General features: G+C 38.7%; 1 protein-coding gene across 5 annotated transcripts in view; it reads right to left on the reverse strand.

The window, feature by feature from the left end:
• Positions 1-15,271, reverse strand: part of ALS2 (alsin Rho guanine nucleotide exchange factor ALS2) — a 77,441-nt gene that overhangs the window by 18,955 nt on the left and 43,215 nt on the right. For all 5 annotated transcript variants that reach the window (XM_053665102.1, XM_053665099.1, XM_053665097.1 and 2 more), the window contains 7 exons: positions 8,529-8,691; positions 4,348-4,479; positions 3,819-3,947; positions 3,366-3,436; positions 2,919-2,985; positions 2,367-2,569; positions 2,188-2,253 (listed from right to left, as the gene is read on the reverse strand). In XM_053665102.1, the coding sequence (XP_053521077.1) occupies positions 2,188-2,253; positions 2,367-2,569; positions 2,919-2,985; positions 3,366-3,436; positions 3,819-3,947; positions 4,348-4,479; positions 8,529-8,691 (831 nt within the window). The remainder of the gene's footprint in view (positions 1-2,187; positions 2,254-2,366; positions 2,570-2,918; positions 2,986-3,365; positions 3,437-3,818; positions 3,948-4,347; positions 4,480-8,528; positions 8,692-15,271) is intronic.

Genomic DNA, 15,271 nt, shown 5'->3' on the forward strand with positions numbered 1-15,271 from the left:
TCTCAGCCTCACAAAAGAGTTCACTGGAGAGACCCACAGGGATCTAGAATGTACACAAGCCCACCCACCTGGGAATCAGCACCAGAGGGGCCCAATTTGCTTGTGGGTAGTGGGGGACATGTCTGAAAGTGGGACAATAGCCAAGCAAACAGCACTGTTCCCTCTCTGACCCCTCTCCCACATACAGCACAATACAGCAATGTGGGTTGCCCCACCCTGGTGAATACGTAAGGCCCTGCCCCTTACTACTTAACAGGTGCACTGAGACAAAAAGTATGACACAAATGAAAGAACAGATCAAAGCTCCAAAAGTAGAACTAAGCAAGGAAGAGATAGCCAGCCAACCTATCAGTTGCAGGGTTCAAACCACTGGTAATCGGACTGCTCAAAGAAATGGCTGAGTATGGTTGCAAAATAGAGGAAAAAGTGAAGGCTCTGCATAGTGAAATAAAGGAAAATGTACAGGGAACCAATAGTGATGGGAAGGAAACTGGGACTCAAATCAACAATTTGGAGCAGAAGGAAGAAATAAACATTCAACCAGAACAGAATAAATAAACAAGAATTCAAAAAAATGAGAAGCTTAGGAACCTCCAAGACAATTTTAAGCATTCCAACATCCAAATCATAGGGGTGTTGGAGAAGGAACCAGAAGGAAAAGAAGAACAAAAAGTTGAAAACTTATTTGAATAATGAAGAACTTCCCAAACCTGGCAAAGGAAGTAAGACTTCCAGGAAGTCCAGGAAGCTCAGAGAATCCCAAAGAAGTTGGACCCAAGGAAGCACACACCAAGGTACATCATAATTAAGTTACCCAAGATTAAAGACCAGGAGAGAACCTTAAAAGCAGCAAGAGAAAAGGACAGTTACCTGAAAAGAAGTTCCCATTAGACTATCAGCTGATTTCTAAAAAGAAACATCGTAGGCAAGAAGGGGCTGGAAGGAACTATTTGAAGTCATGAAAGGCAAGGACCTACATTCAAGATTGCTCTATCCAGCAAAGCTATCATTTAGAATGGAAGGACAGATAAAGTGCTCCCCAGATAAGGTCAAGTTAAAAGAATTCACCATCACCAAGCCCTTATTATATGAAATGTTAAAGGGACTTCTCTAAGAAGATGATCAAAACTATGAACAGTAAAATGACAACAAACTCACAGCTGTCAAAACTGAACCTAAAAAATGAAAACAAAAACAAACTAAGCAAACAACTAGAACAGGAACAGTATCACAAAATGTAGTTCACATGGGGGGGTTATCAGTGCTGGCAGGGAGAGCGGGGGAAAAGGTACTGGGAATTAGAAGCATAATTGGTAGGCACAAAATAGACGGGGAAGTTAAGAATAGTCTAGGAAATGGAGCAGCCAAAGAACTTATATGTACAACCCACGGACACGAACTAAGGGGGTAGGGAATGCTAGTGAGAGAGGGGATGCAGGGCAAAGGGTAATAAAGAGAAGAAAAAATGGGACAACTGTAAGAGTATAGTCAATAACATATATTTAAGATAAAATAAAATAAAAAATAAAAGATATCACAAAAACTTACATTATCGCACACACAAAAAAATCACCTATCCTACCTAAATATATGGTAATCCTTATCATAAAATAAGTTACTTCTCTAACACAATACAAAATACTTTATTGCCATAAATTTATCATGTAAATATATCTAAAGGTTAGAAAATATGACAAGCTTATACAAAAATAATGCCATTCAGTACCATTAAGATAATATATCACATAGGAGACTGTCCCTTTAGCATATCACAGAAATTAAATGATTTAAAATTTCTGAAAGGAAAATTTCTGTATGTCCTTTGTGTAAAGAGGGCAATGCTATCTCAACAGTCTCACCATCACTGTTGCCCAAGGTTCTCAGTCTCTACAACTGAGATGTGGACTGAAAACACAGTCCCGTTTTAATAGATGCAAGGCTGTGTAATTCGAGACCACATGGCTGTCAAGGTAAATGATCTGCTCTAGGTAAATCGAGGCTGCATCCTAGGTTCCTAGCTTTCTTCTTGTTCACACATCTGCATTATAGGCCCTAGTACAAGGTGTGTCTTCCTAAAAAACAAAAACAAAAATCTACTACTTGTTTTGAAAATAACTCTGACCACAAAATACCATTAATTTGTGACTGAAGTTGAATTTACCCTCGTGTTTTACACGATTTTCTTACCCATCTTCCAAGCCACTCCTGAACGTGCCAGAGTACGTCTTGCCATCTGGCCACTTCAAAACCCCTCTGAAATGTGTAAGCAAAGAATAGTACATGTCAATTAACGTCTCAGATAATCACTCCTTTCTCAGTAATTAGACTATCATCCTCACTCAGCCATAGATCTTTAATGTTTTCACCTGCCGTGAGGCTTCCCTGAAAACCAACGTCCATCATAGCTTGCGTCCTTCAGGCGAGGATCCTTGTAGAAAGTGTATTTAGCACTTCGAGAAATGGGTGGTTCCTGCCTCTGAATGCTGCTGCCGCCTCCATAAGGTGGAAGATCAGATGACCCCCTCAAAGCCTGATCCACAGCTTGGCTTATAGCCCGTAGCCATTTAGTCTAGGGGCAAAATGTACAAATAGGCTTAAGGCAATAACTCATCAAGCGCCGCTCTAAATCCTGATAGTTTTCCTTGGTGTGAATAATTTTTGTGTCTTCTAATGCTTTCCTTATTAATTAGGTAATGCTGGTTGGCTCTTGGAATTCACTGCTCTATGTTTAAAATAAAGTCACATCAAAAAAACAAAAACAAAAACAAACCAAAAAGCCTACAGTCTTAGGTTAATGGTGATTTATCTGACATAATTATGGATCAGTAGCCAAGCAAGTATTATTTTTCTCTCCTTTACAACCATTAGAGACAGGAATATTTACGTCAAAGACAAAGAAAATACTACAATTAACTAACCTTTTCCTGGGGTGTTGATGAAATGAGAGTGAACTGCTCCTCAGGTGTAGTTATCTTTAAGCCATTCCTAAAACATTCATATGGATAAATACCAGTAGGTATGACAACTTGTCATCACAATATCAATTCTCAAACATGAAAAGCAACTTGTTTATTTCGAGAAGAGCATAAGTCAATTAAACACAATGCAGTTGTGTCCTGGGTTTGGGTCCCAGAATAGAAAGTTACTCTGCTCTGTGTTGAGTAATGGGGATGTAAGCAATGGAGACGCCCTTCCGCCACCTCTGATCTGTCGTGACTGCCACAACAGGCCACTTTACTGTCTACATGCTGGGAGGGTGAGCCTGCAGAACGGGGAGGCCTCCTGAGCTTTTTTTCATGTCTAAGGAAACAACCTGGGTAACAGAGGGAAAGAATTAGGGTGCAGGCGGGGGAGGACACACTTACACACCACCGGCTTCTTCAGAAAGTGGCTCTGCCCATAGTGTGGCCAAAGGGAAAACATGGTGCGTGGAGAACTGAAACAAAGAACATGGAGACACATCTGAGAACGCCCATGTGGGCCCTGGGGTCTCTGCTGGATAACCTGTTCCAAATGGCTAAGTCCACAAGGGTGTCACCATCTCAGCCAAAGAGTTCCCATAAAATAGCTGATCCTAATGGGGCTCCCCATGTCTCTTGCATGCTCCCTGTCACATGGCTGATACTCATTTCCAAGATGTAAACTGAAAAAGCTCCCTGAAATCTGTCTCATACCAGATGCAAGCTAAACATTCTTGTTTATTCAACAGCTGCAGCAAAATCACAACAGATTGTAACGCAAACTGATTGTAAAATTGATTAAGTAAGTATAGCACTCCACTTTCCAGTGCCTTTTTTAAGGTTAGGAATCTGGCCCACCTGGGCATGGACCAGGGCATCGTTAAAGAGAATGAACCAGTTCACAGAGAACCTCCCGGCATGCTGCAGAGAGAGGGCTCGGTTACTGCTCTCACACAGCAGTCGACGCTCTGGCTTCCTTAAGGAATCCTGGAATTAAAAACAAATATAAAATCAAATAATCAAAATTACCTTGATACGCAAAGAGAGAAAATGAAAAATATACAAATCACATTTAGAGCAATCTGTTGGTCATAGCTTAGCTTGGTGTTAAACCTAAGATTAAATATAATCCAAACATTTCATAAAAAATAGCACCGGAAGGAGATTAAGAAGAAGACAGAAACGAAGGAAAGTGAGATACGAATTCAGAGAGAATTCCTAGGAATGAGGAAGGGTGTTGGTGTTTCGAACACCCATCGGTGTGGTCCTTAGGCCGCCCTTAGAAAGGGGCTCATTAAAGCATTATTATCATGAACAAGTGAGGGATGAAGGAAACGATGACAGGTGCCTACTGTTTGCTGAGGTAATGACAATTGGCATGGTTTACCGTCATTTTTCCAGGAAAGGTCTTCCAGAAGCCCAGTGTGTATTCTGCTTCCTTCCTTTTCCTGCCGAGATGGAGAGCAAGAGACTCATAACAAGAACTGGAATCCTGCAGTTTCTGGTATTCTGGAGATGTCTGGAGGCCAATATATTAAAGGAGGGAAAAATAATATAAAACAATTGTCCGGATTCTGTAGCCTCAGTGTGGTTTGGATGCACATTATTAAATTTAGAGAGGAAATCCAGCCTAAGGATAGACATGGTACACTAAGTACAGCTAAACAAAAGCACCTTGGTCCCAGGAAACTGTGACATACAGGTACATAGGAAACAGAGAAGTAACTCAAGGGGAAAAGAAACAAACTGGCCAGTACCAGTGAGGAGAGAATCAGAGAACTCAGGATAGACCAGAAATTCTCAAATGTTTTGGTCTCAGTATTCCTCTATTTTGCTTATGTGGGTTACATCTATTGATATTTACCACATTTGAAGATATAGTTGAGAAATAAAAATATCTTCAAATACAGTAACGTTTTAAATTAAAAATAACTGTATTTTCAAAAACTGTCTAGTGAGAAAAGTGGCATTTTTCTACATTTTTTTCCAAATCTCTTTATTGTCTGGCTTAAAAGATGACAGCTGGATTTCCATTTCTGTCACTGCATTTAATCTTTTATGGTTGAATATATGAAAAAAACTGGCTTTATAAAAATATATAGTTGGGAAAGTGAGGAGTATTTTAATAGCCATTTCAAATAATCATGGGGAGACTCCTTTGAAACTGTACCAAAACTTGTGCCATAATTTCTTAAAGAGTAGCTGAAATGCAGAATCTGAAGCTACATTGAGTGAACTTTTTGTATCCTGTTACATAAAAACCCACTGGTCCATCTTACATTTTGAATAGAACTCTTATCCATGCATGATTTTATAATGTGTAGATTGGACATTTGGCTATTGGTTCACTGAGTTATGCAGACCTTCCAAATGTTGACACAAAATCACATTAGTTAATATTGCCAATCTCATCACTTTAAGTGCTGGGAAACTGCCAGGCTCACAGTGATATGAACATATTTTCCACATTTTACTTTTTGTTTAAAAGTCAAGATGTTATCACTGGCAACAAATACTGTCAGTTTTCTCCTTGAAGTGACAGGCTCATCATGAACTCAATTTTGAGAAAATATCTGTCAAAAAACCAAATCTGAAACGTTTAACTGTTCTTTCAAGTTTAAAAAAAACAGTAGCTCTCAACTCAAACAATCACCATCTTGTACTCTTCCTTGAGAAAACTCCATACTTTGGTATGCAGCAGGGCTGCTTTAAGTGGACTTCCCATTTCATCATGCAGAATATTAGAAAGCTGTATACTTCTATGCATGGTGATGAATGTTAACTAGCCTTACTGTGGTGATAATCTGCAATATACACATATCTCAAAACATCATGCTATAATCTGAAACTAATATAATGTGGTATGTCAATTACACAACAATAAAAAATGTATACTCCATGGTTGAAGTTAAATAAGATTAATTTTTACTGTTTCATCAAGATTATTCTTTTTTAAAAATTTTTTAAAAGATTTTATTATTTATCTTTAGAGGGGAAGGGATGGAGAGAGGGAGAGAAACATCAATGTATGGTTGCCTTTTGTGCATCCCCTGCTGGGAACTGGCCTGCAAGGAACCAGCCTGCAACCCAGGCATGTGCCCTGACTGGGAATCGAACTGCGATTGTCTGGTTCGCAGGCCTGTGCTCAATCCACTGAGCTACACCAGCCAGGGCCAAGATTATTCTTAAGAGAATATTCAGGGTGATCATTTTGTAAGTTAGTAAATATCTAATCACTGTTGTATATTTAAAACCAGTTATTATATTGTATGTCAACTATAATTAGATTTTTTAATTTAAAAATAGAAAAAGAATTCCTAAGTGAAACTGCATGTTTTTTTATTTGTTTTTTTAACGGCAAATACATGGCAACAAAGAACACAACGACTATGACTACAGTTGGTGCCTCCATCTTGATTCATGCCCGGGAGCCAGCAGTTTTCCTCATCTTTACTTCACACTGTCAGTGCAAATGACAGCACAGTGAGAAAAGCAAATGTCTTAGCACTGTCCTGAGAACAGCTGGACCTTGCAGCCCTCCTGCATGGGTCTCTGGAATCCTCAGGGGTCTGCAGAACCAGTCATGAGACAGGGTATAACTGCTGGGCCTTGTGGGGAGTGGGCAGAAGGTGAGATGAAAGGATGATCTTGTATGCTCATGAGTAATTATTTTACATTCCCCAATGCTTTTTGGGGTCAATGATATTCTTTTTTTCCTTTCGTTTAAGAAACATTTAATGGTTTCTACCACAAATAGAGTATTCTGTTGAGTTCTAGGGATAAAAAAATAAGTAAGGTACAATGTCTGTGTTCTAGGAACTTATAACTAGGCAGAGAAGATAGAAAAACACAGCGTACCAGAACAATGCAGTGGTTTTGTTAACAGATTATCTATCAGAAAAGACAACATAGTAAAGTGAAAAGAACAGACTCTGCTGCCAGAGTGAATGGACATGAATTCTAGCTCTACCAATTCTCAGCTGTGCCTCAATCCTCTTGTCTGCAAAAGGAGGTAATAATAATATCTACTTCACAGGGTTAATGTGGGGATTGAATAGATATACATATCATACTTAGAACAGTACCTGACACATGAAGTGCATTTAGTAAATATTAGGTATTATTTTTACCTAGTTATGTTTATATATATATATATCTAAATTGTATCTTAAACTTAATAAATGACCATTTGAACTGACAGAACATAGTCATGTGTTTTGAAAAAACTTCAACAGATGATTCTGATCCTCAACTCTGGTTAAAGATCACTGGCATAATGTGATAAGAAAATAACGGAGAGATAAAGTAGTAGCAAAGCATAGAGGAGGGAGTAACTAATTATTAAGGGATGGGAAAGGAAGGAAGTGTGGTACAGTCAAAGAGGGCTTCATTTTCATTAAAAAAAAAAAAAAAAAAGACTTTTGACCCAGGTCTTGAAGGTTTCCCACATAGAGGATGGAGATAGGGGTGTTTCAGGAAAAAAATATAAAGCATATGAGTGCCACCTCCAGGGAATCTGAACTAACATGAAGGACACAGGGTAGATGAAACAAAAATGGGCATCTGATTGTGGAGTCTGGATTTTTTACACAGAATTCAGACATTGAGACTGGAAATAGTACAGTATCAGACTCTTTGAACATTCCAAGTTGATCTAGGAGGGATGATTTTTTAATTAATTGAGGATACATTAAGGTAAAATCTGTATCTCATTGGGTCATGTATCTAGCTCAAACCTCCACTGCTAACACTAAGCCTGTTCGGGTGAAACTGAAGAAAAGACCTGCAGGGCTGCAGTTTGAGTATGATCAAATGTAGGAAGCCCACATCAGCTCTGGAGACTGAAATCTATCCAGATAAGGAGACAGAGACTTAAAGATTAAAAAGATTCTAAACTATAAGGAACCCTGAAGTCATGATAGCTTCTCTGGAGCCCTTCAGACAGGAAATGAAACTACACGACACATTTCAGTACAATTTCAAAGGTAAATGTCTTAGGACCTGCTTTATCATATACCCACATACTAGAGTAGTGCTAATTTGCTAGGATTTTCTGCCTAACTTTATATAGAAAGTAGGCCAGTTAACACATGAGGACATCCTCTAACACTGTGATTTCTCACAGCACATGCCCAGGTGACCCAGATACCTGGTATGAATCTAGCCTGAGTCTAGGCCAGGTGTTAACTCCACTGCCTTACAGGTGTGTGTTGTTTATACAGAAAGCCAGGGTTGTAAAGAGCTCTACTGACTTGTCCTCGGTGTGCACTCAATAAACTTTGACAACTACTCAATGAGTAGCACTCATACTTGGCTATCGACTTTAGAACAGTTTCATAAAATTCATCTTGACAACATCCTGAAAGTAAATCCACAGCAAAGAAAACTAGATTTACCTACAGTTATATGTTTTTCTTTCATTTCCCTTTATTAAGAAAAATAAAGTTATTAAAAATATAGAGATATTAAATTAGTGGAGTTCCAGACTGTGGGGTGGTATAATCCAGACAAACAAAATATAACCCTTGGTTTCCGAAGTGTTCAAAGAGGGTATCCATGGGAGCTTACCACTTCAAAACAAGTAGCAAGCTTCAGCAGAACTTCTGCGTAATTATGAAGTCGTCTGGTTGGCAAGAAAAACAAAGTATTCAGTATTTCTATCAACTGCATGTTTTCGTCAGTCACTTCTGATAAATCTTGCAACAGCTCCTGGTTTTTATTTAGGAAATCACTGAAAGTAGAAAAAAAAAAGAGATTCAGCTAATCATTTTGGTAATGACAACATGCATGAAATCGATTAAAAGCATTTCACTAGATCCTACCTTTTTCACATTTTTCACATTTTTAGGTGCTATAAAATAGTAGATGATGAATACAATAAAATAAGCCAGATATAATTAGAACAATTTCCCTGTGTATGAGATATTTTAAGTATGAAAACTAGCAAATTATAGAATAGTAATTCTATAACAAAGATGGTTAACCACAGACTTGTGCCTCATAGTCTAGAAAATAAATCATGCATCCCAGTTTCAGGGAGTAACTGGAGACCAGCTAATATCATTACCTATTAATTTCCAAGCCAAAAGTCTTAGCGATAAAAGGCAAGGCTAATTGCTCTAATCAGCTGGGCTAAAGAGAAATACTGGAGGAAAAACAAAGCTCTTTGCTCCAACAAAACTGGAATGAAATAGTATTAAAATACTTCTAACTTCTTTCTTTATTCTTCAATTATTGATCACCTAAATTTAAATTTATTACAGGAAGAGTTATAAAAAATATAGGTACCAGTTCTATAATTAATAGAAAATAATAAAGCAAATGATATGCAAAGATTTCAATGCTGCGCTCTTCAAAAGCACTTTAAAGCTGAAGCCAGCATTTAGGTTTTCTTTAAATAAGATTTTATTTATTTTTAGAGAGGGGGAAGAGAGGAGAAAGAGGGAGAGAAACATTAATGTACAAGAGAGACATTGATCTGTTGCCTCTTGTACGCCCCCAGTTGGGGACCTGGCCCACAACCCAGGCATGTGCCCTGATTGGGAATCAAACCAGTGACCATTCATTCAGTTCGCAGGCCGGCGCTCAATCCACTGAGCCACACCAGCCAGGCCAGCATTTAGTTTTATATTCAATTTTATACCTAAGTCCTTCATTAAAATTTTACTGCGGATTTTAATGCTGATCATCGCCCACTGAGACTATACTCACTAGACCAAAATACTTTTATAAAAAAGCAAGAATCAGTGTGACAGAATATTAAGTATCTGCCACTTAATGAGCAATAATTGCGTGCCAGGCCCTGAGTGCTTTACAAGACTTATACTATAATTCTTAGCTACAAGGCCTCAAATAAGACAATGTCACACAAGAAGACTATAAGGCAAGAATGAATCATTTTATAATCCCTTAAAGAACTATGATTATCCTACCTGAAGATATAATCCCTTAAAGAACTATGAAATAAAGATATGTTTAACTCGGAAATTATGACATACTATTGCAGAAGGATGGAAAAATGTGTAATAACTTCCAAGAACCCAAAAGTTTAATGGCACAAATTGGATTCTTTTATAATGCAATTAAGAGATCTAAGGGAGTGCTCTGGAGCACATGGCCCAGATTTTTATTCATACGTGGCTTGTGAGAATGTTCCTACTTCCACCTCCATGTTCTGTGGCTGAGCTCGTCCGAGGACACTCGCTTGTGCCTCTCAGAAGTGTTCTGCTCTCACCTGCTCCCGAGAGGAGGGGGTTCTACATGGTGCACACACCCCCTGCCCACATTTCTCCCAAATGCCCTGTACTATTCAGAAATGTTCCAACTCTTGGGAACCCTATTACTTCTCAGGACTCACTCATTTCCTTGCCTACAGTCTTTCCCAACAGGGGCCCTAATAGGCTCTAAGGAAATCTGAACCAGATCCTCTGCTTAGCTTCTCTTTCTTCTCTTGGGAGTTTTTGATCGAACGGGGCAATACTGCTTTCCAAGTGTCCATCAAAAGATGAATGGAGCCCTGGCTGGTGTAGCTCAGTGGATTGAGCATGGGCCTGTGAAGCAAAGGGTCGCTGGTTCGATTCCCCGTCAGGGCACATGCCTGGGTTGCAGGCCAGGTCCCCAGTAGGGAACGCATGAGAGGCAATCACACACTGCTAAAGAAAAAAAAAAGATGAATGGATAAACAAAATACGTTGTGTATATACAACAAAATATTATTCAGCCATATAATGGAATAAAATTTTGGTGTTTTCAACAATATAGATAACCTCAAAAGCCTTATGCTTAGGGAAATAAGTCATACACAAAAGGACAAATGTATGATTTCACTTATAGAATAGGCAAATTCATAGACAGGAAACAGAATATTGGTTATTAAGGGCTGTGTAGAGAGAGGAAAGGTAAGTTATTGTTTAATGGGTACAAAGTTTTTGTTGGGGATGCTAAAAAAAGTTTTGTTTATAGGTAATGGTGATGGTTCATAACACCATGTGAATATACTTGATGGCACAGAAATGTGCACTTAGGAAAGGTAAAATGGTAAGTACCATGTTATGCATATTTTACAACACTAATAATACTATTATTATTAACCCTGGAGAATGACCAAACCACTGGGCTAGCTTGAAGCAAGCAGCTAAGTGATAAACCGGCTAAGTGATCAGAGCTTGAGCCTTATTATCCAAGATCCACAGCTGCCACCTGGGCGCACCCGCTGTGCTCTAGAGGCTCTCACACTGTGCTCTTTTCAAATAAATACTTTAAAATAATTTTAAATATTGACTTCATAAGTAGATGTTGAAAAAACACATCATTACTGCCTTTAGCTATGTAAAACCCTGGGGTTCATAAACCACTGCTTGGGAAATGCTGCCCAAATCCAGATTCAACATCCGCTGCCAAGGCCCAGAGTCAGCCAGCATCCATTCACTGCTCTCCCTCTGCCCAGGCTTTAGCCAGCACCTTTCATTTATATCACCTGATTGAACTGCTCTCACTTAAGAAGTCAGGTCAACTCTTAAGTACAGAACTATGAACTTAACTCTGAAACACCAGAGGAAGGTTAACAATAAAGTAAAATAAGGCACCAGGGTCAGCAACTGCCAGTCCTTTAAGCCCAGAAGCTTCACCATTTAAATTGCCACAAGTATCCACCAATTTTGCATTCTCTTGTAATTAAACTTGCTTTTCTCCAGGAATTACTATTTGTAAAATAACTATTCAATTTCTTTCTGCTTCATTTAATTATTGCTTTGGCAGTCATTTTCTCCTATTTCTTCAAGATTCAGCATTCTACCTACACTTTTTTTATTGATTATGCCATTATAGTTGTTCTATTCCCCCCTTCATTCCCCTGCACCCTACCCCTCCGTCCCCACCATTACCCCCCCTTTAGTTTATGACCATGGTCTCAAGTTCTTTAGATTCTATATTTCCCATACTATTCTTGCCCCCCTCATTTTCTATCTACTGTCTATGCTACTTATTTTCTGTACCTTCTCCCCCCTTCTCCTCCTCCCACTCCCCTAATGCTAACCCTCCATGTGATCTTCATTTCTATGGTTCACTCCTGATCTAGCTGTCCTCTTAGTTTACTTTTGTTTTAAGGTGTGGTTGTTAATAACTGTGAGTTTGCTGTTCTTTCACTGTTCATCTTTTTTATCTTCTTTTTCTTAGATAAGTCCCTTTAACATTTCATATAATAAGGGCTTGGTGATGATGAACTCCTTGAATTTGATCTTATCTGAGAAGCACTTTATCTGTCCTTCCATTCTAAATGAAAGTTTTGCTGGATAGAGCAATCTTGGATATAGGTCTTTGGATTTCATGACTTGGAATACCTCTTTCCAGGCCCTTCTTGCCTGCAAGGTCTCTTTTGAGAAATCAGCTGACAGTCTGATGGGGACTCCTTTGTAGGTAACTGTCCCCTTATTTCTTGCTGCTTCTAGGATTCTCTCCTTCATTTTAATCTTGGCTAATATAATTATGGTGTGCCTTGGTGTGTTTCTTCTTGGGTCCAACTTCTTTGGGACTCTCTGAGCTTCCTGGATTTCCTGGAAGTCTATTTCCTTTGCCAGATTGGGGAAATTCTCTTTTATTATTTGTTCAAATAAGTTTTCCACTTGTGGCTGTGCCTTTCCCCCTTCTGGTACCCCTATAATTTGGATGTTGGAGCGTTTTAAAGATGTCCTGGAGGTTCCTAAGACTCTCATTTTTTTGAATTCTTGCTTCTTCACTCTTTTCTGTTTGGCCATTATTTGCTTTCTTCTGGTCCACTCCATTGATTTGAGTCCCAGTTTCCTTTTCATCGCTATTGGTTTCCTGTGCAATTCCATTCATTTCAATTAGTTTCGCCTTCATATGTTTGTCTAATTTGTGGCTATAATCAACCAGTTCTGTGAGGATCCTGATTGCCAGTGTTTTAAACTGTGCGTCTGAGAATTTTGTTATTTCTTCATTGCTTAGATTTATAGGCTCTGGGGCTCTGAGATCGTCCTGAGCCATTTTTGGTCTGTTTGCGCCCATTAAGTTTGAGGAGCAGAGCCTTGGACTCCCAGGTCGCTGGGTTGTGACGCTATATATGGGGGTGTGGTCAGAGTGGGGAAATGGCGACCCCCTCTGCTATTTTGCGCTGCTGGGTGAGGAGCAGAGCCTTAGGTGGTTCCCAAGGGCAGGGCCACTCAGGTTGCTGGGTTATGATGCTGTGTATGTGGAGGCGGGGTCAGAGTGGGGAAATGGCAGCACCCTCCGTTGCCGCTCGCCAGTGGGGCCTGCTGGGTCGCGTGCAATCTCCCACTCCCTCAGTTGTCTATCTGCGCACGAATGCGCGACCACAGTCAACTAGCAGCCCTGCTCCCTCGCTGTTTCCCCGAGGTGGCTCACTCGGTCGCTCATTAGGTCCACCCCTGTGCCTGGATTCCGTGTGCCTGAGACCGTTTGACCGAGTTTTCCTGTGCAACCTTGCTCCACCAGCTGCTGGTTTCACCCCTCTTACCAGTCAGGCAGAAGAATTTATTGTTATCAGACTTCTGAAAAGTTCAATTTTCTGTGTTCTGGCTGTGTTTTGTATTGCTCATATTTAGTTGTCTCTAAACTTGGTTGTGTGAGAAAGCACGGCGTCTCCACCTATGCCTCCATCTTGGCGGAAGTCCTCCACCTACACTTTTAATCATTATAATATATAGACAACTGAAAAAATACCAAAGTAATAAGTCTATCCATCTGTTGCTTACAAGAAATATACAAAAATATCATAATACAATGTAGAAAGGCTGAAAGTAAAAGAGTAGAGATGGTGTCATCATATTAATATTTACAAAATAGTAAGAGCAAGGATTTAAAAATTACTACATAAGGTTAAAATATAACACTCTTAACCTGTCATTAAAAAATGAAGGCCAAATCCCTATATTTTACAAATAAATGAGCACATGATAGGAAGTGAAGAAGAAATCATGATGGCAATTTTAAAAAAATTATTACTGAAATCTATCAAAACTTTAAAAATAAAGCTAAAGCAACACTTAGAGGAAAATTTATAACCTTATATAAGTACTTAGAGCCCTGACTGGTGTGGCTCAATGGGTTGGGCATCATCCTGCAAAAGGTCACCAGTTCGATTCCCTGGTTGGGACACATGCCTGGGTTGCAGGCCAGGTCTCTGGTTAGGAGCATGTAAGAAGCAACTGGTCAGTATGATGTTTCTCTCTCTTTCTTTCTTCCTCCCTTTCCCTCTCTCTACAAGTAAATAAATAAAATCTGTTAAACACATTAGAAATATTAAAAAGATTGAAAAATTACCAAACTAAGTGCTAACTCAAGAAGTTAGAAGGTGAACACAAAGAAAGCAGAAGGAGATAAAAAGCAGAAGTTAATGAAGTATAAAACAAAGAAAGTATTAACTAAAGCACAATTTTTGAAAAGAATAATGAGAAGGGATAAACTTCTGAAAAGACTGACCAGGATAAAAAGATAAAAGGTTCAAATAAATATTATGAATAAAAATAAGGGGCACAGCTACAGTTACTATGGAGGTGAAAATATCTTAAGACAATCATAGGAATAATATGCTAATAAATTTGAAAACAAAGGTGCAATAATCAATTTTCCAGTAAAATTGAAATAAAATAATTAAAGCCATAAGAAGAAATAAAGACCTGAACATATCTATTCATTAAAGAAACCAAATCAGGCCCTGACCGGTGTGGCTCAGTTAGTTGGGCATCATTCCACAAAGTGAAAGGCTGTCTATTCAATTCCTAGACAGGGCGCATGCCTGGGTTGAGAGTTTGGTCCTCAGTCAGGGCAACCAACAGATGTTTCTCTCCCTCTCTGGCTCCCTCCCTTCCCCTCTCTCTAAAAATAAATAAATAAATCTTTTAAAAAAAAGGAAACCAAATCAGTAGTTTAAAAACTTCCTACAGGAAACACCCCATGAAGGCCACACATTTTTACAGACGAATTCTACCAAATCTTCCAAATACAGATAATTGCAATCTCATGCAAACTATTCCAGAAAACAGAAAAAGAGAGAAAGCTCTGCAACTCATTTTATAATTGCTAGTGCAATCCCTTCACCAAAATTGGGTGAAAGAAAGAACATCTCATATTCATTTAAGATGCAAAAATATGAAATATTAGTAAATTAAATCCAGCAACATGTAAAAAACATAAAGACCAATGAATTTACTTTTAATATTTAAAAAATCAATCCTATTCAACTTTTAGGAATAGAAGAGAGCTTTTAAACTCTACAAATGATGTTTATCAAAAAATCTAAGGCAATCATATTTAATGGTGAAATATTAAGTGTT

The sequence above is a fragment of the Artibeus jamaicensis genome, unplaced genomic scaffold (assembly GCF_021234435.1).
Source record: "Artibeus jamaicensis isolate MK-2021 breed Jamaican fruit bat unplaced genomic scaffold, CSHL_Jam_final contig_391, whole genome shotgun sequence".
NCBI lineage: Eukaryota > Metazoa > Chordata > Mammalia > Chiroptera > Phyllostomidae > Artibeus > Artibeus jamaicensis.